At 40.4% G+C, this 27,017-nt stretch overlaps 4 protein-coding genes across 4 annotated transcripts in view; 2 read left to right on the forward strand and 2 right to left on the reverse strand.

Annotated features, from left to right (window-relative positions):
- mgmt (O-6-methylguanine-DNA methyltransferase) overlaps window positions 1–27,017 on the reverse strand; it is a 303,909-nt gene that overhangs the window by 96,938 nt on the left and 179,954 nt on the right. The window lies entirely within an intron of this gene.
- LOC105927334 (survival of motor neuron-related-splicing factor 30) lies at window positions 1,081–6,873 on the reverse strand. Its single transcript, XM_012864036.3, has 6 exons — window positions 6,715–6,873; window positions 6,308–6,434; window positions 4,312–4,454; window positions 3,697–3,858; window positions 1,781–1,934; window positions 1,081–1,697 (listed from the first exon to the last, which is right to left on the reverse strand). The coding sequence occupies exons 2-6, from the start codon at window positions 6,425–6,427 to the stop codon at window positions 1,560–1,562; spliced, it is 717 nt and encodes a 238-aa protein (XP_012719490.1). The 5' UTR covers window positions 6,428–6,434; window positions 6,715–6,873; the 3' UTR covers window positions 1,081–1,559.
- Window positions 8,543–10,308, forward strand: LOC105927271 (alpha-2A adrenergic receptor). Its single transcript, XM_012863949.3, has 2 exons — window positions 8,543–8,662; window positions 8,829–10,308. The coding sequence occupies exon 2, from the start codon at window positions 9,005–9,007 to the stop codon at window positions 10,202–10,204; it is 1,200 nt and encodes a 399-aa protein (XP_012719403.2). The 5' UTR covers window positions 8,543–8,662; window positions 8,829–9,004; the 3' UTR covers window positions 10,205–10,308.
- Window positions 22,666–26,787, forward strand: bnip4 (BCL2 interacting protein 4). Its single transcript, XM_012864027.3, has 6 exons — window positions 22,666–22,861; window positions 23,010–23,181; window positions 23,345–23,405; window positions 24,317–24,423; window positions 24,845–24,994; window positions 26,223–26,787. The coding sequence occupies exons 1-6, from the start codon at window positions 22,819–22,821 to the stop codon at window positions 26,266–26,268; spliced, it is 579 nt and encodes a 192-aa protein (XP_012719481.1). The 5' UTR covers window positions 22,666–22,818; the 3' UTR covers window positions 26,269–26,787.

Raw genomic sequence — 27,017 nt, forward strand, 5'->3', positions numbered from 1 at the left:
CTACATGGAGGCATATCACAATAAACTATGATGTAATTAGAAAGTAAATATACTTCAGTAAGGCAATTGAAACTCATATAGAGATTGATATATTTCAAGTGTTTATTTCTGTTAATTTTGATTATGATTGCAAATGAAAGCCAAAAATGATATTTCCCATAAAATGGCTCATTAAAAAAAAAATCTTTAAGAGAGAATTGCTACGGCCTCACAGACGAGACTGCTGAGTGAAAGTTGTCCAGTAGATATCCACTGCTGTTCAGATATATCAAAGTGGGTTGTGAAAAGTTTAGTGGAAGGAGAAAAAGCCTGGTGGAAAAGGGAGCTCAAGCAGCAGGTGTAATTGCATCCCATGAGGACAGAGTAGAGTACAGGGACATAGTTCTTAGTGGACTGAGCTTTCTGTATTAAAATCTGTGAATTGCTCAGATTTTTAAAGAAACCTAATTCTGAAGGATCATCAGAATGACAAACTTTTTAAAACACATCCCCCTTTGTCTAATACTTCTGTGGAAAAGTTACACTTTTCTTAACTGAAATAACTCAAGTAAATGGCCTTTTTAGTGAAGTTCTAAGTTACTGAAATGTAACTTAGAATGTAACCAAATGCCTGTAATTCAAAAAAAACACTCTAGTGAAGGAAAATTCCCAATGATTTGAACCCGACGTGCAGCCTTCCTCAGAGTTGTCCAAACTTGATGCATCAAGAGCCAAAAATCATGGAACTGAAGGCACTCCAGAGCCACAAAAAAAAAAAAAAAAAATCAATGAAGTTTAAAAATTAATTCTCATTGTCTGGGTAATAAAGGGGAAATCATTTCTGTTGTATCTAGATTTTCTTGAACTCCAAGACGATTGTGCTTGCAGGCCTTGCTTGGTTAGTCTTGAATTGTGGTCAGATGTGTGTGTGTGTGTGTGTGTGGTTCACATCACTGAGAGGGCCACAAAAGACCTCTTCAGACATTAGCTTCAGTGCACCGCTCATGTCAAAGGTTTCCGAGTAGAGAAGTCTTTGCTGCCCTCTACAGGTTCCACCACACACAGGAAACAATGAGGAAAAATGAACAGGAAAGGTTGTTTTTTTTCTAAAAACTGAACAAAAATGTTTATTTTATGGTTTTATATATATATACAGAAATTAAAAGGTCAAGTTAGCCATTCCAAATCCTCAACATAATTGATAATCATACCTTACAACTGACGAGTTTAACAATGCAGCATCGAATGTACACTCCAAATCAAAAAGGCCCAAGTTTGTACACATCTTAGAGATTTGGCCTTATCCAAAAAATAAGTACAAACTGCCCAGCTTTTCTCCTCCAACACGTGTTCTCACACAACAGGAGACCTTGTCCCAGTGATGGAAAAAATCCCTCACGTGAATCTTTTTAGTTGAACCAATATATTATACAAGGGAAACTACAGAGACGTTTCAAACGCTGGTGTCCGACCAGTTCCTTTAAAATCTTTTTACTCGAGGGACTGTAATCATGTAGAAACAACGCGAAGCACTGATACGACGAGGACACAGTGGCTCATTCTGTACACAGCGTGGCCGGTCATTGCGGCATCAGATGTCTGACGTTGTATTTGGACGTGTCGTTGTACTGCGTCATGGGTTTGTCTGCGATGCCGCACGTTCCCACTCCCACCTTCCCGTTTACGCTTTCTGGGGATGCAAATATGCTCCTCTTTACCTACGAGCAAATAAAAGAAGTCACACGTTAACTGTAAAACATCACAAGGAGAGCTGAAGGAGGAGGAGGACAAAGACACTTACCTGTCCTTTCTTGTTCTTTGAATACGCTTTGTTGTTAAACTGTTGCCACTTTGACTTTTGCTCCTCCCTCTCTTGCTCCAACTCCTTCATCCTCTGTACCTTTTTCTGGGCTTTCTTCTTCTTGTACTCTCGCTGCTCTGCTATTTGTTCTTTTCTGGAAAGTTCCACAGCACAGAAAAAGATTAAAAACAACAACAACAACAAAAAAAGCTTACAATGGAGATCGGAAATTGCAATTTGCTTAATTCACGGAGAGGAGGTGTAGACCCTGGAACCTAAATGATAATGCAAACGCTTCACCTCAGGAGGGGGAAAGCACAATATATTGCCAAAAGTATTCGCTCGCCTGCCTTGACTCACATAAACTTAAGTACCATCCCATTCTGATTTTATGATTTCATGCATGTGGTCACGGACGTGATTGGAACGCCTGATTTTGACCCATAATCCTCCTCTTCTCCAGACTAACCTGAAATCATCCCTACGTCACTTCGGACATAAAAAGATCAAATCAAATCTTTTTATTTAAGTTGCGTGTTTTGTCTTGGATGTTTTCTAGATGCAAATTAAAACTGGTTTCTGAAAAAAAAAAAAAAAAAGAAGAAAGAAATGAAAGTGATTTCCTCAGCTTCTCCAGCTATGCTGCCACACGGGGCAGTCCATATCAGCCCGTCCTCTTTCATCATCAGATGTCGAGAGACTGAAATAATGGCAGCCAAACTAAATGGATGCACGGCTTGACACTGGCGGTGCAATCCTCTTGGTTTGCGGCTCCAGTTCAAGGTTTTATTGCCGTTTTAGGAGGCTTAATGGTATGGGCCCCACCGTATTTGTCTGATCTTCTGTGCCCCTATACTCCAGCCAGAGCATTAAGGGGCACAAATCAATTGTGGCTGGACATCCCTAAATCTACTCAAAAGCAAAAGGTGACGGAGCCTCCTGAGCGGCGGCGCCTGCTCTGTGGAACAAGCTGCCTGTGCACTTCAGAGCCGATTCAATCATTTTGAGAAGATTTCTATAACCCTTAACTTTTAGCGCCAGCTGAGCAGAATATTTTAATATTCATCAAATATCCATTATATTCTATTATTTTGGTAAACAGTGATGAAAGCAGTTTGGTGTCGTTATACTTTGTATTTAGTCAACTATTGGTGTAAATGTTAAATTCAGAAACATTTTATGTTTAATGGCTCAATTAGGGGGTAATGCTTGACGCTGCTGTAAATTCTTGCCATCAACAGGTTGACGGCAGCATGAAAACATCTACTTTAGTCTGCCGTAAATATTTGAAGTTACTGATATACACTTTAAGTTGGGTATAGCTTTGCTTTTTTTCTTAAGTTGGGCTTTAACGTCGATTTGTCTGTGGCTACCTTGAAATAACTTCACTGTCTTGATTCACTCAAAATATTTTCTCTTGTCGTTTTTTGTCTTAATCTTGGTAGATAAGGAAAACACTGAGCTTGCCCATCGCCACCATTACACCGTCTGTTTGTCGGGGCGGAGCCATCTGATAGCTGGCACCGCATAAATCGTAATTGTTGTCGTGTAAACAGAGCCTTCCACTCCACTGATTTGTCTTGTGAAAGCTACTCAGGTGTATTTAACCTCTTATTCAAATATTTATATTAAACTTGTTCCAAGTATAGCAATCTTAGTTTACTGATATTAATAAAGCACTCTGCTTCAGTCCCTTTGTACCCCCTAATAAACATATTAGCCTTAGTGATGCTTGCAGCTCAAGGACAGCTTAGTCTAATCTTTAAACAAATTTAAATCTTCATTCAGAGGTGGAAAGACACAAAGTCATGTCCTTTTTTTCTGGGGGAGGAAGGCTGAATTTAAATGTCAGTAATGATGAGCTTTCACAGATGGTGTAGAAATCTGAACTGAAGACAGAGGAGTGTGTTCGTTACCTTGACTTTGACTTTAAACCTCCGTCCTCCTCAGACCGTTTGCCCTCCTCGGCGGCTTTGAGGTTCTGCAGAGGAAGCACTTCAGCATTGCCGTACTCAATGAACGTAATGGCAGCCGTGCCGTTCTCTCGGTCTATCTCCTCAATCTCAGCTTCATACACCCTGTCAAAAGATCACGTCTGTAAGCAGGTGAGTATGAGCCAAAGACTCCAGGTCTAAATAACAGGCACAGTTAAGACTCACTAATTAATCAACTACTAATTCATTCCTTGTCAATTTCTCAAACTCTTTAAATTTGATAAGAAAAAAGGAGTATTTTTTACACGTATCCCAATTATGCACTAAACATATTCATTTAAGACGTATACTCTATAGAATGTGTATAAAGTCATAAGAACAACTGTAAACACCAGTAGATAATATGAATAAAACGTAACTGCAGGTCATAATATCGTAATATAAAGAAGATGTTCTCGCTGGTGTCAGGCTTTTAGAACGATGAGAGTGCAGAACAACTGTTTTTTGTTAACCCAATAAAAGGAGCTCTTGTATGACGCTACGTGTTTTTTTACACTCCTATGCGTGTGTTGATTTAAAGAGGATGTTGAAACTCACTGGCCATCCTGATTCCACACTGCCATACATCTGTCACCCACTTTCCAGTTTTTCTTCACAGGAACTGACTCTGAACCACTGGTGCTGGAAGCCCCGTCAGGGGGCTGCGAACTCAGGAGGTCTTTAGTCAGATCGATGACTTCCTGCAAAAGAACAAAAAAACAACAAACAAACAATAATTACAGGAAGTCAGATGCTTTTCATTAGGTTAAGCACTATAATTATTTTCTACTTCCCCCTGTTCGTCTTGTTTACAGAATATTGCAAGCTAATACAATTAACTGGATCTATAGATTTTATCAAAAGTGTTAGGCGATTCGAACGTATTAGGTCAGCAGTTGTTTTAAGGTAAACCAGGGATTTCAGGAGTTGGACTATGGTTTAAAAATTGGAAAAGTGTTAAAAAAAAAAAGACATGAAAGATTAAAAATGAAAGAAGTGTCACCCATCACAGCGTTTTCCCCAAGAAAGTTTGTGTTTTTCGGGGGGTTGCTAAGACTTCTCTTCCACTTAGTTTTCCGTCATTATCACAGAATTTTCATTATTACATTTGAAATCAGTTTCTGATCCATTCCTGAAGTTTAATCTAGCAACAAATTTGACCACAGGGCCGATTACTTGATGAGAACGTGCTGCGTTGAGCTTTAACGTTCATAATAACTGAGTTTTAACAGATTACTCTAGCGGCAAACCTTATTCATTTACAGAATTTAAGATAAAATGTAAATAAAATACTCACGACATATAACATGTAAACATGATCATTTTAATATATTGCAAGTACATCGTTATTAAGATAGGATGGTACAGAATGTCAATATGGCAACAAACTGCTCCATACCATACTTTGAGGTTCTTTATGCCAGTAATTTATTATCTGATGTTTGTTACTTAACGGAGCAGAAATTGTTTCAGCAGTCCATTAAGATTTTAATTACCGGTAAGTTGCTTCTTAAAACAGCAGATGAAGCCAGGAGCAACTATTTCAACAGGATTAGGTTGAGGGGAAATTATTAATTTTATATTTTTCCCAGTAGCTAAATACTACTTTTTATCTTGGGTCTATGTTTGATTAGAACCCAAAAACAAAAACGACATTAACACTGTTAAGTATTTGCTCATTTTTCCTAAGCCACGTAGACACTGCGACTTTATAGAACAGTGCATGCTTTCCAAATATTATGCAGCACTCATTTTTGTTGTCCGTTTGGTAAACCTTTCCTTTCGAAGAGTAGTTTACTTTTTAAAACCATCCAAATAAGGATGATACACACACGCACACAAAAAAAAAAAAACACCAAGCAAAATGCCTAAAATTAGCAAACGCTATTTAACAAAGTTGTTTTTCCAAAACAAAATTATACTTTCAAGAGAGAAATAACTTTGTTTTCAGTTGTTTTTAGTCTCATCTTATAAATCTATGGCGGCTGTACCTGCAGGGGTCTAGCTATACATAAGATACCTGCAGAAACCACAGAGTGTGAAGAAGAGGAGGAAAAGTACAAAGAAAGGGGGGGGGGGCATTAGAAAAGCAGGAAGAAAGGATGAAATAAAAGGAAAGACTAAGAAATAAGGATGGAGAACGAACAAAGGGATGAATTAGTGGACAATGAAGACTTGGAAGGATGGACTGATTGAGTAGACAGATAAATGGATGAGTGGATTTTAGAGAAATAATACTTCTTCATAATTATCCTGACTAGGACGGACGCTTAAATCAAACGATATACATTTTTTTAGACTGCAGAGAAACGGCAGCTTTCTAGATGGGGTAGATATTACTGGACCTTGATTTTCCTTCCCAATCAAATGCTGATTACTATACTCGTTGCAATGTTATTGCCGCATCCCTACAATCACAAGGCAAAGATATGAAGAGGACAAGATGTCTTTATCCTGGAGTTGATTACAGCAACAACAACAAAAAAGCCTCCCATCATAAAACCCAGACGAGACATTTGGCATGACTCCGTTGGGATGGAAGGAGGACACAAACCTGCAAGTCCTTCTGAAGCTTTAGGAGGTCTTCATTGTCCGGGTCGGTTGACAAGGCGACTTCTACTTGCTGTAGCTGTGCCTTGTAGCTGCTCAGCTGCTTCACCAGGTCCTCGGACATCTGTGCGCTACAGACAAAAAATAAGCAACGTTACCCGCTGTTTCCACGTCTAGCTAGCGGACCGAGTGCGAGAAATCACATTCAAGGCTGCATTAAAAACACCGCTTTACAATAAGCCCCCTCTCACAACGCGACGAATTGCCCGTCAAATAAAACACGAACGTTAGCATAGCGCTAACACGGTTAGCAAGGCCTCTCCGTCGACGTACGTTTAACGTATAGCGGCTAGCGCTAGCTAAGAGCCATAGCCGAGAAACGACAAAAGGACGAGTTGTAGGTGGCGTTACCTTTGTTGTAATACCCGTAACTGATCAAATTAACAATAAATAAGATGGGAAGTCGCTCCTTTCGTCGTAAAATCGCTGATTTAAATTTAAAAATGTGCTTCTCTTTCCTGTTGTATGTGAATAGCACGCCGGAAACCCGTGAAAAAAAAACTGATATAATACGCCAGTCTAGAGGCTCACCAGCGCCCCCTATCGGCAGCTCAGAGCATTCAGCTTCTCTTTCAGCTTGGAAAAAAAAAAAAAAAAACAAGCTTCGAGCTTAGTTTCACTGCACACATAATAAAATAGTATTCATACTCATAAACAAATTCCAATAAGATTAAAATTGGTTCTTCGCAGTTTTGCTCACCCTAAACAGGTAAAAGGGTACTACTCCATTACACCCACAGCATAAAGCCACAGCCCTTAAACAAAATAACCCTATTTTGTCTTGTTATAATCAAGAACTTCAGCATATTTTATTAGGACTTGATAGTGAAGAATTAGAAAGAAAGATGACACATGTCAGCAGCATCATGCTTGGGGGGGGGGGGGGGGGGAGTCATAGTGGATGGTAACATAGTTGGTAAGTTTAACGAACTACATTAAACGTACCACTAGAACTACAATGATATTCTGATTAAAGCACATTTATGTTTTAGAATGGCCCACTCGAAGCTCCTCAAATGACATGCAAGACTTAAAATTTGCTGTTCACAGCCACTTTGCATTCGATCTGACTGAGCTTGCAAAGAGGGATGAGTAAAACTTTCAACAAGAGAAGCTGCTATAAATATACCACAAAAGACTTGCAGCTGTACCTGCAGCAAGATTATTTTACAGGCTTTTGAATCAGGGGGGTGGGTCTACTCAATATGAATGCACACCGCACATTCCAGGCTATTTTTCTCTTACAAGAAAACCATGTGTCATTTTGCTTCCACTTCACATATATCAACTACTTTATGTTGGTCTGTCACATAAAACCCCAAACAGACACAGTGGAGTTTATGGCTGTAAAGAGAGAAAAAAAAAGGTGAAAAAGTGCAAGGGGCGTGAGTACTTAATCCAAGGCACTACATTGTAGAAAGTCTGGGGCAGCAACAGCTTCCCTCACCCTGAATATCACACCTCAAACTGGAATGTGACATGAAGGTGTTGCAAATGACCAAATGAATAAAAAACGAATCCCATATTATTTTAAATGTGCAGTGAAACATACGCACAATCAAATCACTTCCTACGCACAGTAGAAGAATTATATAATCAGATGGGGAAGAAAAACAATAACAAAGGTCCTCAAAACCTTAATCCAAAAAAAAAATCATTATTTAATTGAACATAAATAACCTTTTTAAAATATGACAAAAGTCATAACAGACATACTTGATAAAAAAGCTTAGTATATTAATTAATAAAACCCATTCCTTTTGATTAATGTAGTCCTTCTCTGAAAACCAGATTACAATCATTTTAGTGAGGTTGTATATCAATAGACTTCTCTATCTGGGCCTTCAGTGCTATTAGTGATAAACTAAATGACCCCCCATCCTCTCTCCAAAGACAACCATTATTTCCAGTTATTTTACTCTCAAGATATATGATTGGCTCATGACACAGAAGCACAAAACGTACACAGAGTGTACTCATCTAACACTGTAATCTAATAGTCCACATAAATTGCTACTATAAATCAACAGCATAATTATCCTCAAAATCAACCAATGATTTAGGGCGTCTGGAAGCAGCACCGAATCACTTTTTAAGTCTCCAGCAACTGAACTCCGCCCATTGCTGTGTTCTCACTGAAGTGGAGGCAGCATCACAGATCTCCAGTGTCAGATCAACCCGCATTTAAAGCGCGCACTTCACTTCCACCGCGACGGATGAAAAGACCTGCCTGAGCCACGACTTAAAGGAAAAATGTTTTTACGACATGGCATTAAAATGTGCATCTTTATTCTTAAAGGTAGGTGGGAGAATGTTTCTCACTTTATAACCGGCATTTAGTTATAAGAAAATCATGTAGAAAAAAAAAATGGATTGCATTAAATTGCTTTTAATGGCTTTTTGTCATTTAACAGAAAGAAATGTTTATGGCTATTTTGTTTATACCCTTTTTTTTTACTCTAAAGGGAAGAAAGAAAACATCAACTTCTTCATCAATCTCAGCAAAATGAAGAGACCACTCTCTGTTGCTGGCATCTTAAAGGGAACCCCTGAATAGGCAGCGGGACAGGGCAGCTTCCCCTCTGCTCGCCGAGGAAAAACCCAAATTCAGACCGTGCTTTGGACACCGCGGCTCGCCCCGATGGGTTGTCTCAACCTCACCAGCAGAAACGAGACTTTGCCCGGCAAACAGCCCTTCGCAGTGCAGACCTCGGCGATGCTCACCGTCCTGGTGGGCGTGCTCATTTTGACAACCGTGTTCGGCAACGTCATGGTGGTGATCGCGGTGATCACAAGCCGGTCCCTGAAGGCCCCCCAGAACTTGTTCCTGGTCTCTCTGGCGTGCGCGGACATCCTGGTTTCCACTTTGGTGATGCCCTTCTCCTTGGCGAACGAACTCATGGGCTACTGGTACTTTGGCACGGTGTGGTGTGAAATCCACTTGGCTTTGGATGTCCTCTTTTGCACCTCATCCATCGTTCACCTGTGTGCCATAAGCCTGGACCGGTACTGGTCCGTGACCAAAGCCATCGAGTACAACCTGAAACGGACGCCTCGCCGGATAAAGTGCAACATCTGTTTAGTTTGGGTGCTCGCGGCCTTGATTTCATTCCCTCCGCTCATAACGATGACGAAGAAGGACGGGGGGAAGGACAATCCCGTGTGCAAGATCAATGAGGTGAAATGGTACATCATATTCTCAAGCACTGCATCCTTCTTCGCGCCCTGCGTCATTATGGTTATGGTGTATGTCCGGATCTACCAGGTAGCCAAGAAAAGAACGAGAGCCTCGCCAGGACAGAGGCAAAGAGAGAACGGCGACTTAGAGGACACCAAACTGGGCATGGACCCTCTGGAAAAACAGGGAAAAGAAAGAGACGAACTGAAAGATGGAGAAGAGATCTGCGGGTTGGATTTGGAGGAAGAGCCATCCTCCTCCGACGGGAACGAAAACGTCCTGTGTTCCCTGAGGAAAAAGAGGAGCGGGAGAACATCCAAAGTGACTCAGGTGAAACCGAAAGAAAGTTGTCCGAAGACGGAGGATCTGTCCTCTGCAAGAGCGAGCAAGTGGAAGGGGAGGCAGTACAGAGAGAGGCGCTTCACCTTCGTCCTGGCTGTGGTCGTGGGAGTGTTTGTTCTCTGCTGGTTCCCCTTTTTTTTCACCTACACGCTCGCAGCAGTTTGTGACACGTGCTGCATCCCAGAGACGCTGTTCAAAACCTTCTTCTGGTTCGGTTACTGCAACAGCTCGCTAAATCCTGTCATATACACCATATTCAATAAAGACTTCAGGAAGTCATTTAAAAAAATCCTTTGCAAAAGGAACATAGGAGGTTTGTAATTTTGTTTTTGATATATGTGCATCATGCTTGTTTTGCAACTTCCATTACTTTGTTGCAGCATGCTAGTCTATTTAGAGTTTTGATACTGTATAACTGTGACATACTGGATGAATATATATATATATATATATATATATATATATATATATATATATATATATATATATATATATTCTGTTTTTACAACAGTCAGCCATATTAGATTATAAATGTGCATAGTACATATTCAAGCTGACATGGCTGGATCAAATGCGTACCTGATGCAAATCTGTCAGAACACATAAAATGTGCAATATGTTACAACAGTATAGATCTCCTTGAAATGTCAAAGTTTGTAAATAAGCAAAGCCGGGGAGACTATGTAGTGCTGAGACCTGAATAATAACCTCACAGCTGCAGTCATTCAGGAAGTGGAAATTAAATGCCAAAATGATGCATGATAGAAGCCAAGCAGACCGGTGACAGTTACATAATCGCCCAGGCAGAGCTGGCCTGACATTATCTGGGGCCCTGATCATTTTAATTTTGGGCCCCGTTTTCAGTTAATCCCCCCCAGCCGACACGACACCAGTAATCTCCAAAATTCTCCAACCTCCACAGTTCCACGGTTTACTATTGAGTCAACAGTTAAATTTGATTATATCACAGAGTGCGTTTAGCTTGACCTTCACGTTATTTGCATCACGTTGTTTCATAAATACATAGCTGCAGATGCAGCGGCGTGCAAAAGTATTCACACCCCCTAAAAGTTTTCACATTACAAAACAAACACAAGTGTGTTTGCTTGGGATTTAATTTTATGTGGTAGCCCCAAACATAAGGTTGTACCTAGTTGTTCAACTTTATGTTTTATTCAGGCCGGCTCATCACCTTGTTGCATTTATTCAAGCAACTATTAGGCATTTTGCATAACAGCAGACTTCATTTTTTTTTCTTTTTTTTAAAAAGCTGGAAGAAAATACCAAGATTGTTGTATTTACATTACTACCTAACCATATTCATGTTGCTTTTCATTTCATTCCACCATGGAATGCAATAGGTCGATTTCTTCTGATTTTTAGCGCTCGTGGATTTGGAATTGAAAATCACTACCGCTTGTTTCAAGGCACTGAAGTGCAAACACGCTTCAAATATTTAACAGGCTGCAGTTTCTTTTTAATTCTCTCTTAATGTGATTAGCTGTGGCCTTGCGTGTCAAGAACATTGGTTTATTGCTCAGATGTTTAATACCAACGAATGGCTTTTCGTCGTCTTTACTAGACGCGACTGTACTTTCATAATTAGGCTGTGTCAAATGAGCAGAGAGAAAAAAAAAAATCATTAGCGGCTATTATCTGTTGCATGATATGCAAGGATCGTGGCAGCTGAGTCTCTGTCGCTGTGAGATTTAGAAAACTGTAAGCAGCATTGTTAGCTTTCTGAAAAAAGATCGAACAGCAAAAAAAAAAAACAACAACAATTGTTTGTGTCTTTTAACGGCTGTACAAACAATGGCACCCCCCCCCCCCCCCCCCCCCCGCCTCTCCCGAAAGCAAATCTGTACAGAAGAGGATGTTATCTCCACCCCACAAGCTAGCTCACTCCCTCATAACAAGCCCGAGAACAAGACAATTATACGAACAGAAAATTATCCCTGGGAGGGATGGGTAACATGACAGTATTGAACACAGTTTATCATGAATTATAGCCCCTCATATCAGGATGTCATTAAAATCTCCCCTGGAGTCAAACAGAACTCACACAGAGAGAGAAATATGAGTGTCTTCTGCAAATTACGCCATGAGGTTAATATCCAGCAGCTTATCAGTATTTATTTATTTTTTTCCTTGAGTGTTATCAGTGATTCCTGTCTCTTTATGCATGCTTTTCATGTTGAAATTTCTCTCTGTTTGTGCTTTTGTTCACTAAGTGAACATTCAGGTCCACACTGGCTTCCATGGTCAACAAATTTGTTTATAACTCACCAAACATGTTCGCCAGCCATGTAATTCTTTTATCCCAAATAACTGAGAGGGGTTCCCAGGACTTGCTTTCTGGGATCCTGGCATCTGAAGATTCCCGTGGTTCAACCATTTCTCAGAGGCTTAAAATACAGCTTCATAAAATTCCCATAAACAATCTTACAAGAGAAATAGAGAAAAATGGTATTTGAGGTTTTGTGGGAAAGCCTAATCATGGAGCATGAATATGTGGCTACTGTAGCATGCATCCGTTTTAAGGTACTCAGACCAAAAAAAAGTTGACATTTTCAATGTTGTGGAGCAAAAAAAAAAAAAAAAAGTGTTGTCTTATCATAGTGCTGAACATTAACAAGATGTAATATTTAACGTTAGGAGGAATTCAAGAGAAATTAATCTGCTTTGGTTCTGGCTTGTCGCACATCAGTTTGATTGGAAAAGAAAAATAAACTGCTATGATTGCTTTCTGAATGCATCCTTTAATTAAAATGACTATTCTCTTGCAGTCTGCAGCTCTGCTTGAGGAGCGGCGTTGCATAAATTACGACGCGAAGTGCCTCAACACCGAGCACGGAGAGATTAAAATGCCAAAATGAACATTACGTTCTTGCCCAAAATGATTTACGGAGCAGTGTTAGTCATAGGAACGCATTCAGAGGATGCAGTCGAAACCACAATAACACTTGCATTATTTCAAATCTTGTATGTTTTTTAAAGCTCTTGTGTCAAATTACAGTTAATGTGACTTATGTTTGGTTTGAAACCACAAACATCATAGTTACAATAACTAAAGTACACACGAGTCCACTTTCACTGTTTGCAGAGACAATGATTAATTTCCTTCTGCAAAGACTGCAGAGTATCACGATTTATGCCCGTGATGGCTCAACTTGTAAAACTATCTTTAAACAGATACTCCCAGTCGGAGTTCCCACAGCTTTCACACAGATTTTTTTCTTAAAACTTAATGCACTCTAAAAAAAACGGCCCAGTTCGGGCCATTATTCTAACGTAATGGGTCAAAAATGGATCAGATGCAGGCCTCTGTAAATTTAGTTCAATAAGGTTGTTGTAGAGTACATAAACACATCAAATCTGGCCTTTCACCTCCAGGAAATACCCACAACACCTTTCAGATCTATTCATAGAATCCTCTTACGTTGTCTGATTGTCTGTCAATGTATGTCCAACTTCTCTTGTATGAATAAATATTTTCTTTTTTAATGTGGAAAGCATTAACATACAGCATCTCACAAAAGTGAGTGCACCCCTCACATTTTTGTAAATATTGTATTATATTTTTCACAGAACAACACTGAAGATACAATGGAAAGTACAGCTGGTGTAACCGTGCAAATGTGGTTTCTCCTCAAAATAACTCAACACACAGCCTTTATTGTCTAAACTGCTGGCAAAAAAATAAGTAAACACCCCTAAGTGAAAATGTCCTGACTGTACAAAGTGTCAACATTTTGGACCTGTCCAGCAGCTCTTCCCTCAGTCTGTTTAGCAAGGCAGCGGTCACCTTGGAGGTGCGTTTGGGGCCATTAACGTGGTCATTCCTCAGCCTAGCCAGAGACAATAATGGTTTAGAGTAAATATTAGAACTGATTTCTCATGTGTAATGTGACATCGCCCACAAGGTCCCTGAACCCCACCTCTGATTGGTCGAGGAGCACTTTGTGATGACACCTCTCCAGGAAGTGCATGTACGCCACCAAGAGCTGAGTTGGGATTCCAACCTGGATAGAGATGCCCCTGTTGATATTCAATTGCTCTTTTTGCATCGCATGATTCACTACATTCATTTATTTTCTGTGAGAAAATAAAAGGTTGTGTATTTTTTCTCCTCAAAGTCAATTCATTCACTTTGTTTGAGAACGTTCAAAGTGGGAAAATACCACGAAAGTCAGCAGAGTTACCTCGAGCCAACAGCTGTCAGTCTGCCAGAGAGAGACGGAGGTGATGGAATCTCAGTGCAGAAACAAAATCAGCACATCAAATAAAAACATTTCAGACAGTATGGACCTGTTTCTGAGCGAGGTCCAATACTTTGACCCATCAGCAGGGGTGCCGTCATGAATTTTGGGCCCCATTACAAATAAATCTAAATCATTAGAAGAGCTCATATGTATATATATATATATATATATATAAAATCCTCTTTTATATATACAAGGGGCCCTTAGAATTGTCCAAACTTTTCTCTGCTATACAGCACCCCTGCCCATCAGACGTGTTAAAAACTGACAGATTAGATGCTGGTTCTGAACATTGATTTTGTTTTCCTTTTTCCTTCACTCCCAAACTTTCCCAGCTGGGATCGCATTAAATACTATATCCCAAAATCAGGGTGCAAGACCTCTCTTTATACTCCTGAAAGAATGATGAACTTTCATTTGTTCAATTTATTTTTCATCAAACCTTCCCCTTTGAGCTGCAGCAGGAGTTAGCAGGGCAGAATTAGCGTTGGCATCTGTTTAGATTTTTGTGTGTATTGCCTAATCAAATCAGCAGTAAATATATCTCAGTTTGATTAATAATAAACATGATTGCTGATTACATTAATTACCAGTTCACGTTGTTCTTAATCTTCCCATTTAACTGAAGTGCAACTGCTGTTATGTTGATCTAAAAAAAAAAAAAACCCTCTTTGTCTTGAGAAATATACAGAAATCTCTTTTCTGCTTTAGTCTATAGTCAAATGTAATTCCTCCTTTATATTGATTTTCAATTGAGACTAATTTCCTAATGTACATTGATCTACGTTATTGTTGCATATCACCACAGTTCTGGTTGACCGAGAATACAGGGTTGACCTTTAGATCAACAAATTATTAAACAGACGAATATCTAAAATTCAGGCTACCAAAGAGTGGGTAGAAAACAATAACCCACAATCTGAATCACTAAAGAATTAAGATTTGGTTTGAAATACATGTTTTTTTGTTTGGTTGTTTGTTTAAATCTATATTATAAATTAGCTGATTAAAAACACATGGACGACAACTGGAATTTCAGATAAAACTTCCACTGACAAACAATTCAGTTTTGAGAGCCACAATATTGTTGTTCTATTCAGTACTTTTTTTTTTTTGTTAAAACTTCGAAAAGTAATTAATGATTAGGTCAATACAACGCAAGCAACTTTTAAAATACAAATCAAACAAAAAAATTAAGCTACTTTAATGGTCTGTATTGAATTTATGATCAATTCTGTTGCAAAGTGTGATTGTCGAACATAGCTAGCACTAGCTTGTGCTAGCTACTTAGCAGGTAGCAGGCTAATGGTCTCTCAAGTGAACCAACTCGACCTCTATCTAACAAAGTGTCATTATGACAACACACAAACATTAGCAATATCATACTGCCTGATTTTATCATCTTATCATGTCTTATTTCATCCAGTGGAAGATATTTAGTGAAGTTTGACCGAGTTCAGGTCCTTGAAGGCTTTAAAGCGCCAATCTGTGAAGACTAAAGAGGCTCCTTCTGGCCTTTTCTCCAACCCAACAAACTGGATCACAGTTTCTCTAGCCAGTGTTTGGTTAAAACTGCCTAACCCCTGTCCAAACAGCATAGACTAAACATCTGGGCTTCAGAAATAATAATCAGATTTTTCTGTGTGCCATATTGTCAAAGAAGTGGTTAAACTTAGAGCGAGTTCAGATTGTACAGGATAAACAAGAGTCGTTCAGAAGCCATAACAAGTTTAAATAAGACCGGGAGATTAATAATGTTTTCGATGTTAAAGCAATCATTTAATATTTATTAATCAGAATGTGCCAGGCACACTTGGGTATATTATTTCTCCTACATGACAAAGACGCAGGATACTATTATTGGACTCTGAGGGATGCAAGCGGCAGTAAGACCCTGTTATCTTTTAGACTTTCTTTATTCCTTAGGGCTTACACTTGCATATAAAATGGACAATTAACCCAATTTTTAATTGTGTTTAAAGTAAGACACTTGTGCAAAAATAAAATGTTCTTTTTACAATTAACAGACACCATAGTATGACTACTAAAATAAGGACTCGACTATCCCAAAAAATGAATGAAAAATAAAGATTTTGTACATCTTCCATTTACCACGGAGTTTGCCTCTGTTAATTCCAAATGAAATCCTACTTTGCCTCGGGTCATCTTCTGATTGACAATAACCTATATCGGGCCCAACGGAGACAGTGCACCCAGTGCTTTCATGCATTTCTCTCACTTTTGCATAATTTTAATTTCGGCACAATCTTAAGCAGCTCTTACAAAACAGTTTCCCTGCAGGGATCAGTGAGGTTTTCTGAATCTGATTAAATCTTCAAGGACTTCAAAACCAAATGTTTCTTGTCTGTTTTGACTGGAGGCCACTCTTGATCTCCGGAAGAACACCTTAGGGAATAGAAGACCTCGCTGGGAATTAAAAGAGCCAGAATACATGGATGGCATAGCATTTAGGAGTAAGAAAAATCTAAAGTATCAGCACTTTCACCATCCTCTAATATGCTACTTTAAAGGTCTTTTAATCTTGTTTCGGTTAAGTAAAACAGGTTCACTCATTTCACCAAAAAAACACACAATTATGTGGTCTCATATTGCCATACAGTTTAGTTTTGCCCCCTACCCAAAATGCTTTATTTAAGACCTATTTGTGGAAGTCTGGCAAAATTACAAAGGCCACTGAGGCTAAGTGGTTTTAAATAAACTTTAGAAACCGCATAATCTCCTCTTTATGTTTTATAAACAAAATAATGAACAAAAGGCTTTCCTCATATTTCATGAAGCTTGTGGGAAGGTTTTGCCAAACAGAAACGACCGATTACATTTTCTAAAAAGGCGAAGCTGCAAATTGTAAATCGCTAGTTTGAGAAACTGATGTTTTTGGTGCTCTTGGAGATAAAATAATCAGCACAGCATGGTATAAGCCCACAAAGCCATTCATTTTATATTTAGGTGAACAAATTACCATTTGGGTGGCTGAAAATGTATTCCACTGTAATACCACTATGTATAGGAATACATTTCTAGTTCTTCAACAAAACAGCAAGGTCAGCTCCAGAGCTAAGAAGGAGTTGAACGCATTTTCACAAAGGTTATGACCTACAGGGGGGGGGGGGGGGGGGGGGGGGGGGAAGACTGCTTTAACTCGCAGCAAAATTCAACACTTCAACTTTTGGAAGAAACATTGCTAGCTTAGCCTATTTGGAAACAGTAGACACCTTTTACTAAATGTTCAGTGAACAAACAAGTAGACAGTATAAGCAAACATAATATATACATTTTGCTAATAGTACCAAAACAAGATCACAGAAGCTCCCAAATTAGCTCAGTCCTACAAAACAAACCCAACGTGGTAGTATTTAACATCCACTTTTGACATTTTATTTCTCAGTAGAACAGCTGTAGACACAGAGTTGTAAAATATCTATTTGTGAACATGTCTCTCTTGTTTTTAAGGAATAAAACAAAGAGAAATGTCTCATAATCATCTTGTAAAGCCATTTGCAGTAGCTTTGCAACAGTTATTGCACTGGTTATCTGACTTACACATGCTGCAGTCAATTTTTCTCAGAAATTGGAGCTCATAGCGTTCCAATTGAAAACACTAGGATTTGCTAACTGCTATAGCAAAACAAGCACATAATAACGCTTGCCCCGCAATATTAGTCAAAACGCAAAATGAACACAAGCATATTTAATGGCTAGTAAATAGCTCACAGCAGACGTCTTAACTACAATATAAATGTGCACAGCCGTGTTTCTTAGGGCAGTCTGGACTTCACTTTCTCGCCTGAAATATTTGTCTCCATTTTTAAGAGCATGTTCACATATAGAGGTTGACTGTACAGCAATATGTGTTCCACTATTGGGATACAAACCATCAGACCATCATTTGACAGGGGGGGCTGTTTGGTTTTCTGACTTTGAACTCTAAAATCCTGACATAAATGGCTTGTACTTCTATAGCACTTTATCAAGTCTGACGACCCCAAAGCGCTTTACGCTACAACCAGTCATTCACACCCACCCTGATGGTGCCAGCAGGCAGTTCAGGTGAAGTGTCTTTCCCAAGGACACAACAACTGAGGATCGGACCAGCAACCTTTCAACTGCAGGACTAGCTCCCTAACTTCTACGCTACTGTGACCCCCCCCCCCCCATCGCCCCCTCCGCTTCATGATGTAATAGTCGACGTCACCGACATAAAAAAAATTCAGTTAAACTTCTTCATTTAAATGAAGTGCATGTTATTGTTATTAAAAGTATCATGTTTCAACAGTATCAACAGCATTCATGTTATTAAAGTATCTCTGATGACGTTACACAGCCCCCAATAGCTATGACAGCTTTATAAACTAAATAACAGACTCAAAAGGCTCCTCATTGCCAACTAATTGGTGTCTGTCAACAATGAAAACATGTGGGTGATGCCAAATTATTATTATTATTATTATTATTATTATTATTATTATTATTATTATTATTATTATTATTATTATTATTATTATTATTATTATTATTATTATTAATATTATCCGCTGTATACAACACATGCGCTTGTTGAATGCAATCATCACCAGTAGTAGAATAAATAAATATCAGTTTCTTTTTACTTTCCCTGAACTTCTCCTTCCCTCTCCGGCCACCTGGCCTCTCATCTACAACACACCCAGACACACAAAGCTGTACACAGAGACGTTTAAACAAGCTCTGACAGCTTCAGCAAAGGTGTCGACTTTGCTTTATCTCTTGTTTTAAAAGACTTTCAGAGAACAAAGTGATCTGATCAAGGGCCGGTATTGAATCATCCCCGAAGAAATTTCATTAAGTGATGTAAAGATGTGTCATAACTGCAACATGCAAATCAGGATACATGAATATTTAATGTTCTATTTGCCCATAAAATAAAAGCATTGCACAGAGTTTTTTTTTAAAAGCGGCATTTCTAAAGCAGATCAAAACTTTTGGATACGGTAATGTTTCAAGTATTAATTTAACTTATGCTAAGGCTAATTTCTATGATTTTGTTTGTTCTTGTTGCTTTAACTTAAATGTCCAGTAGGTTCTCCTTGAAACTGAAAATATTTTTATTTTAGTTAAAGGTATGCTATGCAACCGGGGTTGATTTTCCAGCGAGGCTCCCCCCAGAGGGCGAAAGTAAAAGTGCACTGTCGTAAAGATGCTCAGCTGTTCTGGTTTCTCCGACAAGCCAGGCGCGGTTGTTTTGACCTTAGCAGACAGGCAAACGCAACGAAAAGTGGAAAAAACGGCAGTACAAACAATGACTAACACAGTGAAGGTATGAACATCAAGCTTCCCGCAGCGCTATCTTGGCGAGGCGGCGGCCGCTGCCGCCGCCGCCGCCTCGCCAAGCCGCGGCCCCTGCCGCAGCCGCCTCGTCCGTTTTATTATTATTATTATTATTTTATATTTTTTTTTATGTTGGCGAGACGCTACCGCCACCGCCTCGCCAAGCCGCCGCCGCCGCCGCCGCCTCGCCGCGGCTGCCGCGGTAGGGTCTCGCCAACATAAAAAAAAAAAAAAAAAAAAAAAAAAAATTATAATAATAATAATAATAAAAATAAAACTCGATATGCTTGCATGTTTATGTTGTTGCTTTCGCGCGTGCATATAGTGAATGGCAGGGCAAAAACACATGGAGTTCTCCCCGTAAAGCAAGACTTCTGTGTGTGCGGGCCGTGAGCTCTTGCTCTTGCAAGTACGGTATTTCCCCCACAGACCCCCAGGGCGGCCGAGAAAACCTTTGTTCGACCTGAAATGACTCATTTAATCATCCAAAATGGTATGGAACACATTAATTAACTGAAAAATGTTGCATAGTATGCCTTTAATATTGTGGGTAAAGCTTAGACTTTTTCCTTTAATTTTATGAATACTACAGCCACACTAATGTCAGGATCTCACCTGATCTCTGAACACAGAACATGGTAAAGTGGCAGTTCCAAATAATTGGCATTAACAGGCTTTGCATTACACAGCTGTCTAAATCTTACAGGTACACTGAGCTGAAAACATCTAAAGGAAAGTTAAAATTCATTTGACTTCTTTAAATGGTAACATTTTGGATTGGTACCTTCTCACTCAAACTAATACAAAGCAAAAAGTAAAATTCCTCTACTTATACACTTTATTCCTCTTTTTTTTTGTCCAGAAGAATGATTTCTTCCATTTTTGGCAGTCATTTTGTTCAGAAATAATATCAATAGCAACAGCGTTCTTCAGTTTAATGTTTTTTGCAACCTTTATATTTGTCAATAATTTTGATTTTATAATTTGTCATTTTCATCAAAAAATTGATTTAAAAGGAACTGTAGAAACTGTTTCCTGTCGAGGGTGTGTGTGTGTTGGGAGGGGGGGGGGGGGGGGCACACCCCAGAATAATAAGAAGCTCTCTCTATTGTATAAATAATTACATCTTTTTCAGGATAATCAGCCCCGCTTATCTCCATGGGAGCTAAAATAATTACATTTGCCAGATTTGCAATTGGACTCGCCTGATGAAGAAGTAATGAACAGCACATCTGTGTTTTACCCTTTTCCCATTGCAGCATACACATGTGCATTTCTTCAGTATGACAGGATTTATTTTTATTGCTTGTCTATAAACTTTTAAACACTGATTTCTAAGTCAGGCAAATGTAACCTTACAAGGTAACTGATACTAGTGGCTTTCTTCTGGCCACTCTTACATGTTCAGATTCTCCTACCTGTGCTGTGAGTCTCTGCAGCTCCTCCAGAGTTTCCATGTTGCTCTTGACTGCTTCTCTGATTAACACTCTCCTTGGCCGGCCTGTCAGTTTAAGTGGACGAAGATGTTGTGGTATAGGTTTTATTTAATTGTTTTTGTTTTGACACAATAAAGGTTTTAATTTCATCAGAACACAGAATGCGTCTCCAAAAAAGTTTGGCATTTTCCCTGAATGCATTTACAAACTGTAAACTGGCTTTTGTTGTATTGTTTCTGCAGTATAGTCTTCCCTGAGTGACAATCTCTTACCATCATCAGCCAACATATCCACAAGAACCTTTGTTCTAGGATGGATGCACACATTTTGCACCAAAACGAGTTCATCTCTGGGACACAAAGCCTGTCTCCCTATTCAAGGGATGGCTGGGAACAGAGGAAACAGAATATTGTGGCCAGTTATTGAGTCCCAATCTTCATTGTCATTGTATGAGAAAGATCACAGCAAAATGGGTGCAGTCCCAAACAGTGCAATAGGGCTATCTAAATAGAAAAAAATGACAGGTATTGTTAAATGAAACCAGGATATAAAATACATAAACATATATGTGCCTCAGTCAACCCCAACATTGAAAATGAGCCTTTCAGAAACTGACAAAGCTGTTGCACGTCTATCCCTTGTTGGGGTTGCGAGGGTTGCTGGTGCCTATCTCCAGCTGTGAATGGGCGAGAGGCGGGGTACACCCTGGACAGTTTGCAGGGCAACGCAGAGACAAACAGGACAAACAACCATTCACGCACATGTTCACACTTAAGGATTAACCTAACAGTCATGTTTTTGGACTGTGGGAGGAAGCCAGTGTACCCGGAGAGAACCCACGCATGCACAGGGAGAACATGCAAACTCCATGCAGAAAGACCCAGGGCTGGACTTGAACCCAGGACCGTCTTGCTGCAAGGCAACAGCGCTACCTACTGCCTCACTGTGCAGCCATATTAATCATGATATACGTTTTTTTTTTTTTTTTTTTTTTTTTTTTTTCAAAGAATCTCTCGTTTTGACATTTAGCACCAAGAAACAATTTGGGGCGATGTTAAGTGCCGTAAAGCATGAAAAGTTTAGTTTGATAAAATGTAAGACAGTAAGGAGAAAATCGTTTTGTTTCTTTCCTACAGTAAATGGAAATATGTGGTACTCTCTCTATTGTTAAACAAGGTCTTTATTGTAGCAAATAAGGAGAAATGTAGGCAACAGAACATGGAGCAATATCAAGCATGGGAAAAAAACTTGGCCTTCCAAAATTAGAAAACAACGAAAAGAGAAACGAGAAAAAAAATCTGTTGTTTTAGTTAGTGGTTATTTTCTCTCTTTTTGAGCTCTCTCTTTGCTTTTGTTCCCATATATATCATTACTTGACCTCGAAAAGCTCGTGGACACCGCGGAAGGTGCGGAAAACAATGAACCATGTTGCGCTCAGTCGCACAGCTTGGACAGCACCGGCTGGAGCGCACGCCAGTGATGAGTCAATGCTGCCACCTGCAGACGGCGGAGAGGAACTGCAACGACTCAACAAACCTGGGCTGGAAAAAAAAAATACCTGATAGGAGCTGAAGTGTTTTTTATTTTTTTAAATAAATATACCCCTACCGTAAAAAAATATCAGAGTTCAAAATGCATCAATTATAACTTAAACAGGACCGAGACAGGGTGGGAAGGCGAGGAAGCCAGCACATGCGCATGCGCCCCGCCTCTGACGTCATAGTGGAACTGGGCGTACGCGCCCTCCCTTTTGGAGCCAATCCCAGTTCGGATAAACAAAATATTGCGTCACCGTTATTGTGCTGGTTGAGGCTCCAGCTGCTTGGGGGGGACATTTCGCCTCCATTTCGCCTCCGTTCAGGCCTCCAAAAAAATAAAATAAAAAATTAAAACCGTCTCCACGGCAGCCCAGATGTCGCTCCAGAGGGACGCTTCGTCGGACGAGAGTCTGCAAGGTAAAGCGTTCAAAGCTGAACAAGACATGAAACATTTGAGACGCTTTGCCCCCCCCCCCCTTACCCTTCATGGCAGCTCTTATGATATGATACCGTAATACTGGAAGAGGGGGCGAGGATTCACGTGTAGACGCTTGTGTATTGTAAGGCTCCTGGGTAGAGCTGCATTTCAGCGGATCTGGCTCCCAGGGGCCCAGCCACCGAGGAAGCCAGGAACAGATCCCCACGTCCAGCCAGGAGGGTGACGTGGAGAAAATGCTCCTGGACGCACAGCACGAGTCAGGCCGGAGCAGCTCCAAGGGAAGCTCCCAGTGCAACAGGTTTGTGTGCATAAAAATAAAAAAAGAGGAAGCTCAGTCAGTCAGTGTGTGTGTATGTGTGTGTTTTTTTTTTAAAACGCTGGTTGTGTAATACCTATTATCCAAGAAGCTGTTGTAGGTGTGTTCAACTCTCTTGTTCTGTGTTTTCTCTTCTCCACAACAGCCCACTCAGATCACAGACTCCCCTTCTCCTGTGGAGAGGCTCAGAGGGAAACAGCTCTCAGGTTAGAGTCCGCTGGCCTCCGCTCAGACGCCTCAGAACGTGTTGCTTCGCCACGGTTTTCACAAACATGTCCGGTGGTCCTGCCCCTCGAACTTTTTATTCTAAAGTCTACGTTTAAACCGAAACGGCACCGCCTTGTGCTGCCGCTTCAGCCGCTGGTTCTTCCGGGGCTGTCGGCGTTGCACATCCACAAGCCTGGAGGGCTTATTGCCGTTCATGTTTACAAAACAGCTCAAGCTGGGTCAGACTGGACGGACAGCAGAGGCTTTCTGCTCGCCTCTCAAATTTGTGGCGCGCCCCGGCCCACAGCCGCCGGCGCGCTCTCCCACCTGAGCCGCGGATCTCTGCAGCTCCTCCAGAGTTGACCTAAGGCCGATGCTCCCCTTGCTCGGCCTGCTCGTTCAGGTTTTTATTTATGGGTGTCAAAGTAAAGGGAGAGCTAAATGCAAAAAAAATAAAATAAAAATCTGATCTTTCTTTGGAAAGACCTTGGAAAAACGTATTTGTTTCCTATCACAAATATGAGCTACTCTGTCTATAAATAAAGATAAGAGCATTAGTGTAATGTGATAAAACGTGAAAAAGCGGTATGATCGCATATGGTAGACATCTGCCAGACGGATAACTGTCCTTGTGACATGTCAAAGCAGGAGGAGGAAAGAAATGTCTTAATAACGGCTGCATTCCTGTATTGGGAGGTCCTCATTCGAGCATTCAGGCTCAGTTGGTGCAACTGATTCAGCCTCAATCGTCACCGACGCCGGTCCGGTTCTTCGTGCCGCCGGCAACGCCCCGAGAGCCTCCCGCTGCTCGTGTGGTGCTTCGCAACACCATGTTATCAGTGACGGCGATGCGCTCCGACAGCACAACGCTCAACCCCAGTTTGTGTGTTTTTTTGTTATCTTTTTCCAGTCGGATGAGGACTTCCAAGAGAGGAGACGTGAAGTGGAGAATCTGATGAAGAGGAACGCAGACTGGATTTGGGACTGGTCCAGTCGGCCTGAGAACAGTCCTCCAAAGTAAAGAGCTCCTATCTAAAAAAAAATACATATCGAGATATGCAGAGGTTTTAAAAGTTTCTGCCACACCATTCCTACCATTTAATACCCTTTTAATGAGATTCCAGCGCGATGACAGTAAGCAGATGTCATAAAAAAAAAGCATTGCTAGAACTGCAATAAACAGCAAAATAGCAGCAGCAGCAGTAATTGTTGCTTTTGTGTTTCAAAGCAGCCCGTTGCACTCGGTGTGATGGCAGTTTTAGTGCGGCTTTTTACCGCACAGTTAGGGGCTCCAGCCCGACTCGTCCTGTCGCGTCTGTGATTGGCCGACTTCAGGGTGGAACCCGGGAGAGCCCAGGTGTTAGCCTGACATTAAAGCTGGAAATGGCTGATCTTTAATCTATGCCAAAGAATGAAATATTAATGCGCTGCTCTGCAGGGAGTTCCTGCTGAAGTACCCCAAGCGCTCGACCTCGCTCAGCATAAGGAACACCAGCGTCATGAAGCAGGGCGGCATTCTCTCGGCTGACTTTCTGAAGATATTCCTCCCCTCGCTGATCATTTCTCACATTCTGGCCGTTGGCTTGGGGTAAGCGACGGGATTCATACTCTAACTCTGTGGACCATGCCTCCTTACGCAGCCTACAGGTGCCTCTCAATACATTTGAAAGTTGTTCTGAAGGCAATGAGCTCCCCTAACTGAATTCGAAAAGGTCATCTCGTGTCGGGATGCATTTCAAGTGCTTACCGCCGTTAGGTTTGATGAAAAGAAAACAACGTATAAATATCGTAGTCATCAAATGTTATGCCACGGCCTACACGATCATAGGGAAGACTGCTGACGTGACGTGAAGCTATGCAAGGTCTTTGCTCACAATTCGGTACCCAAGCGTTTTACGCTGCAAAAAGGAACTAAAAGTAAGTACGATTTTCTTGAAATGAGTGGATTTGCCCTTGATTTGAGCCAGTAAATAAGATGAACTGCCAATAAAATAAGATTTTTGAGCTTAATATAGGAACAACTCATCTCCATTGTCTTATTTCAAGTGCAGTATGTCCAATTATCTTATGTTACAGGTAAAAATACACATTCCGTTGACAGATCATCTTACTTACCTGCTCAAATTAAGGACAAATATGCTAATTTCAAGAACATTTTTTGCATAGTATCGCTGCTATTAATAAAGATCAATTTAAAGACGTGTAATTTTACCTCTAAAATAAGATAATTAGATATACTGCACTTGAATTAAGACGATGGAGATGATTTGTTCCTATATTAAGCACAACGATCTTATTCCATTGGCAGATAATCTTATTTACCTGCTCAAATCAAGTGCAAATCCACTCATTTCAAGAAAATTTTACTTTTTGTTGCCTTTTTGCAGTGTATTAGGAAGTTGAGTGGAAGGAGAAAGTGTCGTAGGAAAAGGTGCACGACCAACAAGGATAACCGCAGCCTTGAGATGACTGTTAAACGAAGCCCATTTATCGACATATATACTGTCTGTCACAGGGACAATACTGAGCAGTGGCTTAACATTTCTGTCTTAGAAATCCTTTTATGTAGAAAACTCAGGCAAGGCGTAATCAATCGAAACGAACAGGAGTAAAGGACTAACATTGAGTTTACTGAACCTGTGTCAGGTTTTTCTGAGTTTTGATTTCTGTTATCGTAATGAGCAAACTCTCCAAATATATTCTAGATGCACCTGTAGCAGTCATCTGTAGTGTCTCAGAATGATACTGCGGTGTTCAGTGACAGCTGAATACGCCTTTGTGCTGCCTCACTCATGTACGATTTGCTCTGTTTTCAGGGTCTTTATCGGGAAGCGCCTGACTTCCCATAGCGCCCCCTACTGAGCAGGGGTGCCGGCGTGTTCCGGGACACTGCGCCCACAACCAGTTTGGCATGCCTTAAAAAATGGGACCTTGTGAAGATGAAGGGAGATGTTGCCATGTGACCTGTGATTCTGACTGATTGCCCCACCACAGCATGGAGAGCTGAGCATCTCTGGCTGCCGTGTCGGTGAACGCAGCAGCGACCGACCTGCCGCTCCATGCTGGATTCCCCCTGCTCACGGAGACGATCGCTTCGCTGCTTACAGCTCCTTAAATCTGCATGTTAGGGATCTGATATATATTATTATTATTATATATATGATGTAAATCACTTTTTTGAATTTAATTAAAACCAAACTTGATTTATTATGTGCTAAATTTGCTGCTTTTTTAGATCAGCCATGTGGCATAAATCAAGTAAGAAATGGCACGATGTAATAATATTAGAACATGTTCGAATTTTAAGGAAATTTGAAATGCATTTAATAAATGAATGTATACAAAATTGGCAATGATCAAATATATAAATGTTAAAACCATATATGATTGTTTTATGGGTCCTGTTCTGCGGTGCACGGTGAAATAATGTTAAAATGTCACTCTGACCCGGTTACCCTGCACGGTGTGTGAACTTTAGACAAAATATGACAACAGTGGTCATGTGGTGACAGGAAATGGAGCAGGTTCCTGGTTCAGAATTGGGCCAACACCAGGAAGGCCGCAGTTTTAGAGCGCGTTACAGAGATGTTTGTGTGTGGTGGCTCTCGAGG

The sequence above is a fragment of the Fundulus heteroclitus genome, chromosome 22 (genome assembly GCF_011125445.2).
Source record: "Fundulus heteroclitus isolate FHET01 chromosome 22, MU-UCD_Fhet_4.1, whole genome shotgun sequence".
NCBI classification, from domain to species: domain Eukaryota; kingdom Metazoa; phylum Chordata; class Actinopteri; order Cyprinodontiformes; family Fundulidae; genus Fundulus; species Fundulus heteroclitus.

Coding starts and splice junctions, on each gene's coding strand:
- LOC105927271 (XM_012863949.3), top strand. CDS start 9,005: ATGGGTTGTCTCAACCTCACCAGCAGAAACGAGACTTTGCCCGGCAAA.
- bnip4 (XM_012864027.3), top strand. CDS start 22,819: ATGTCGCTCCAGAGGGACGCTTCGTCGGACGAGAGTCTGCAAG. Junction 24,424..24,844: donor CCTGAGAACAGTCCTCCAAA/GTAAAGAGCTCC, acceptor GCTGCTCTGCAG/GGAGTTCCTGCTGAAGTACC. Junction 24,995..26,222: donor ATTCTGGCCGTTGGCTTGGG/GTAAGCGACGGG, acceptor CTCTGTTTTCAG/GGTCTTTATCGGGAAGCGCC.
- LOC105927334 (XM_012864036.3), bottom strand. CDS start 6,427: ATGTCCGAGGACCTGGTGAAGCAGCTGAGCAGCTACAAGGCACAGCTA. Junction 4,455..6,307: donor AGCTTCAGAAGGACTTGCAG/GTTTGTGTCCTC, acceptor GTTCTTTTGCAG/GAAGTCATCGATCTGACTAA. Junction 1,935..3,696: donor GGTTTAAAGTCAAAGTCAAG/GTAACGAACACA, acceptor GGAACTTTCCAG/AAAAGAACAAATAGCAGAGC.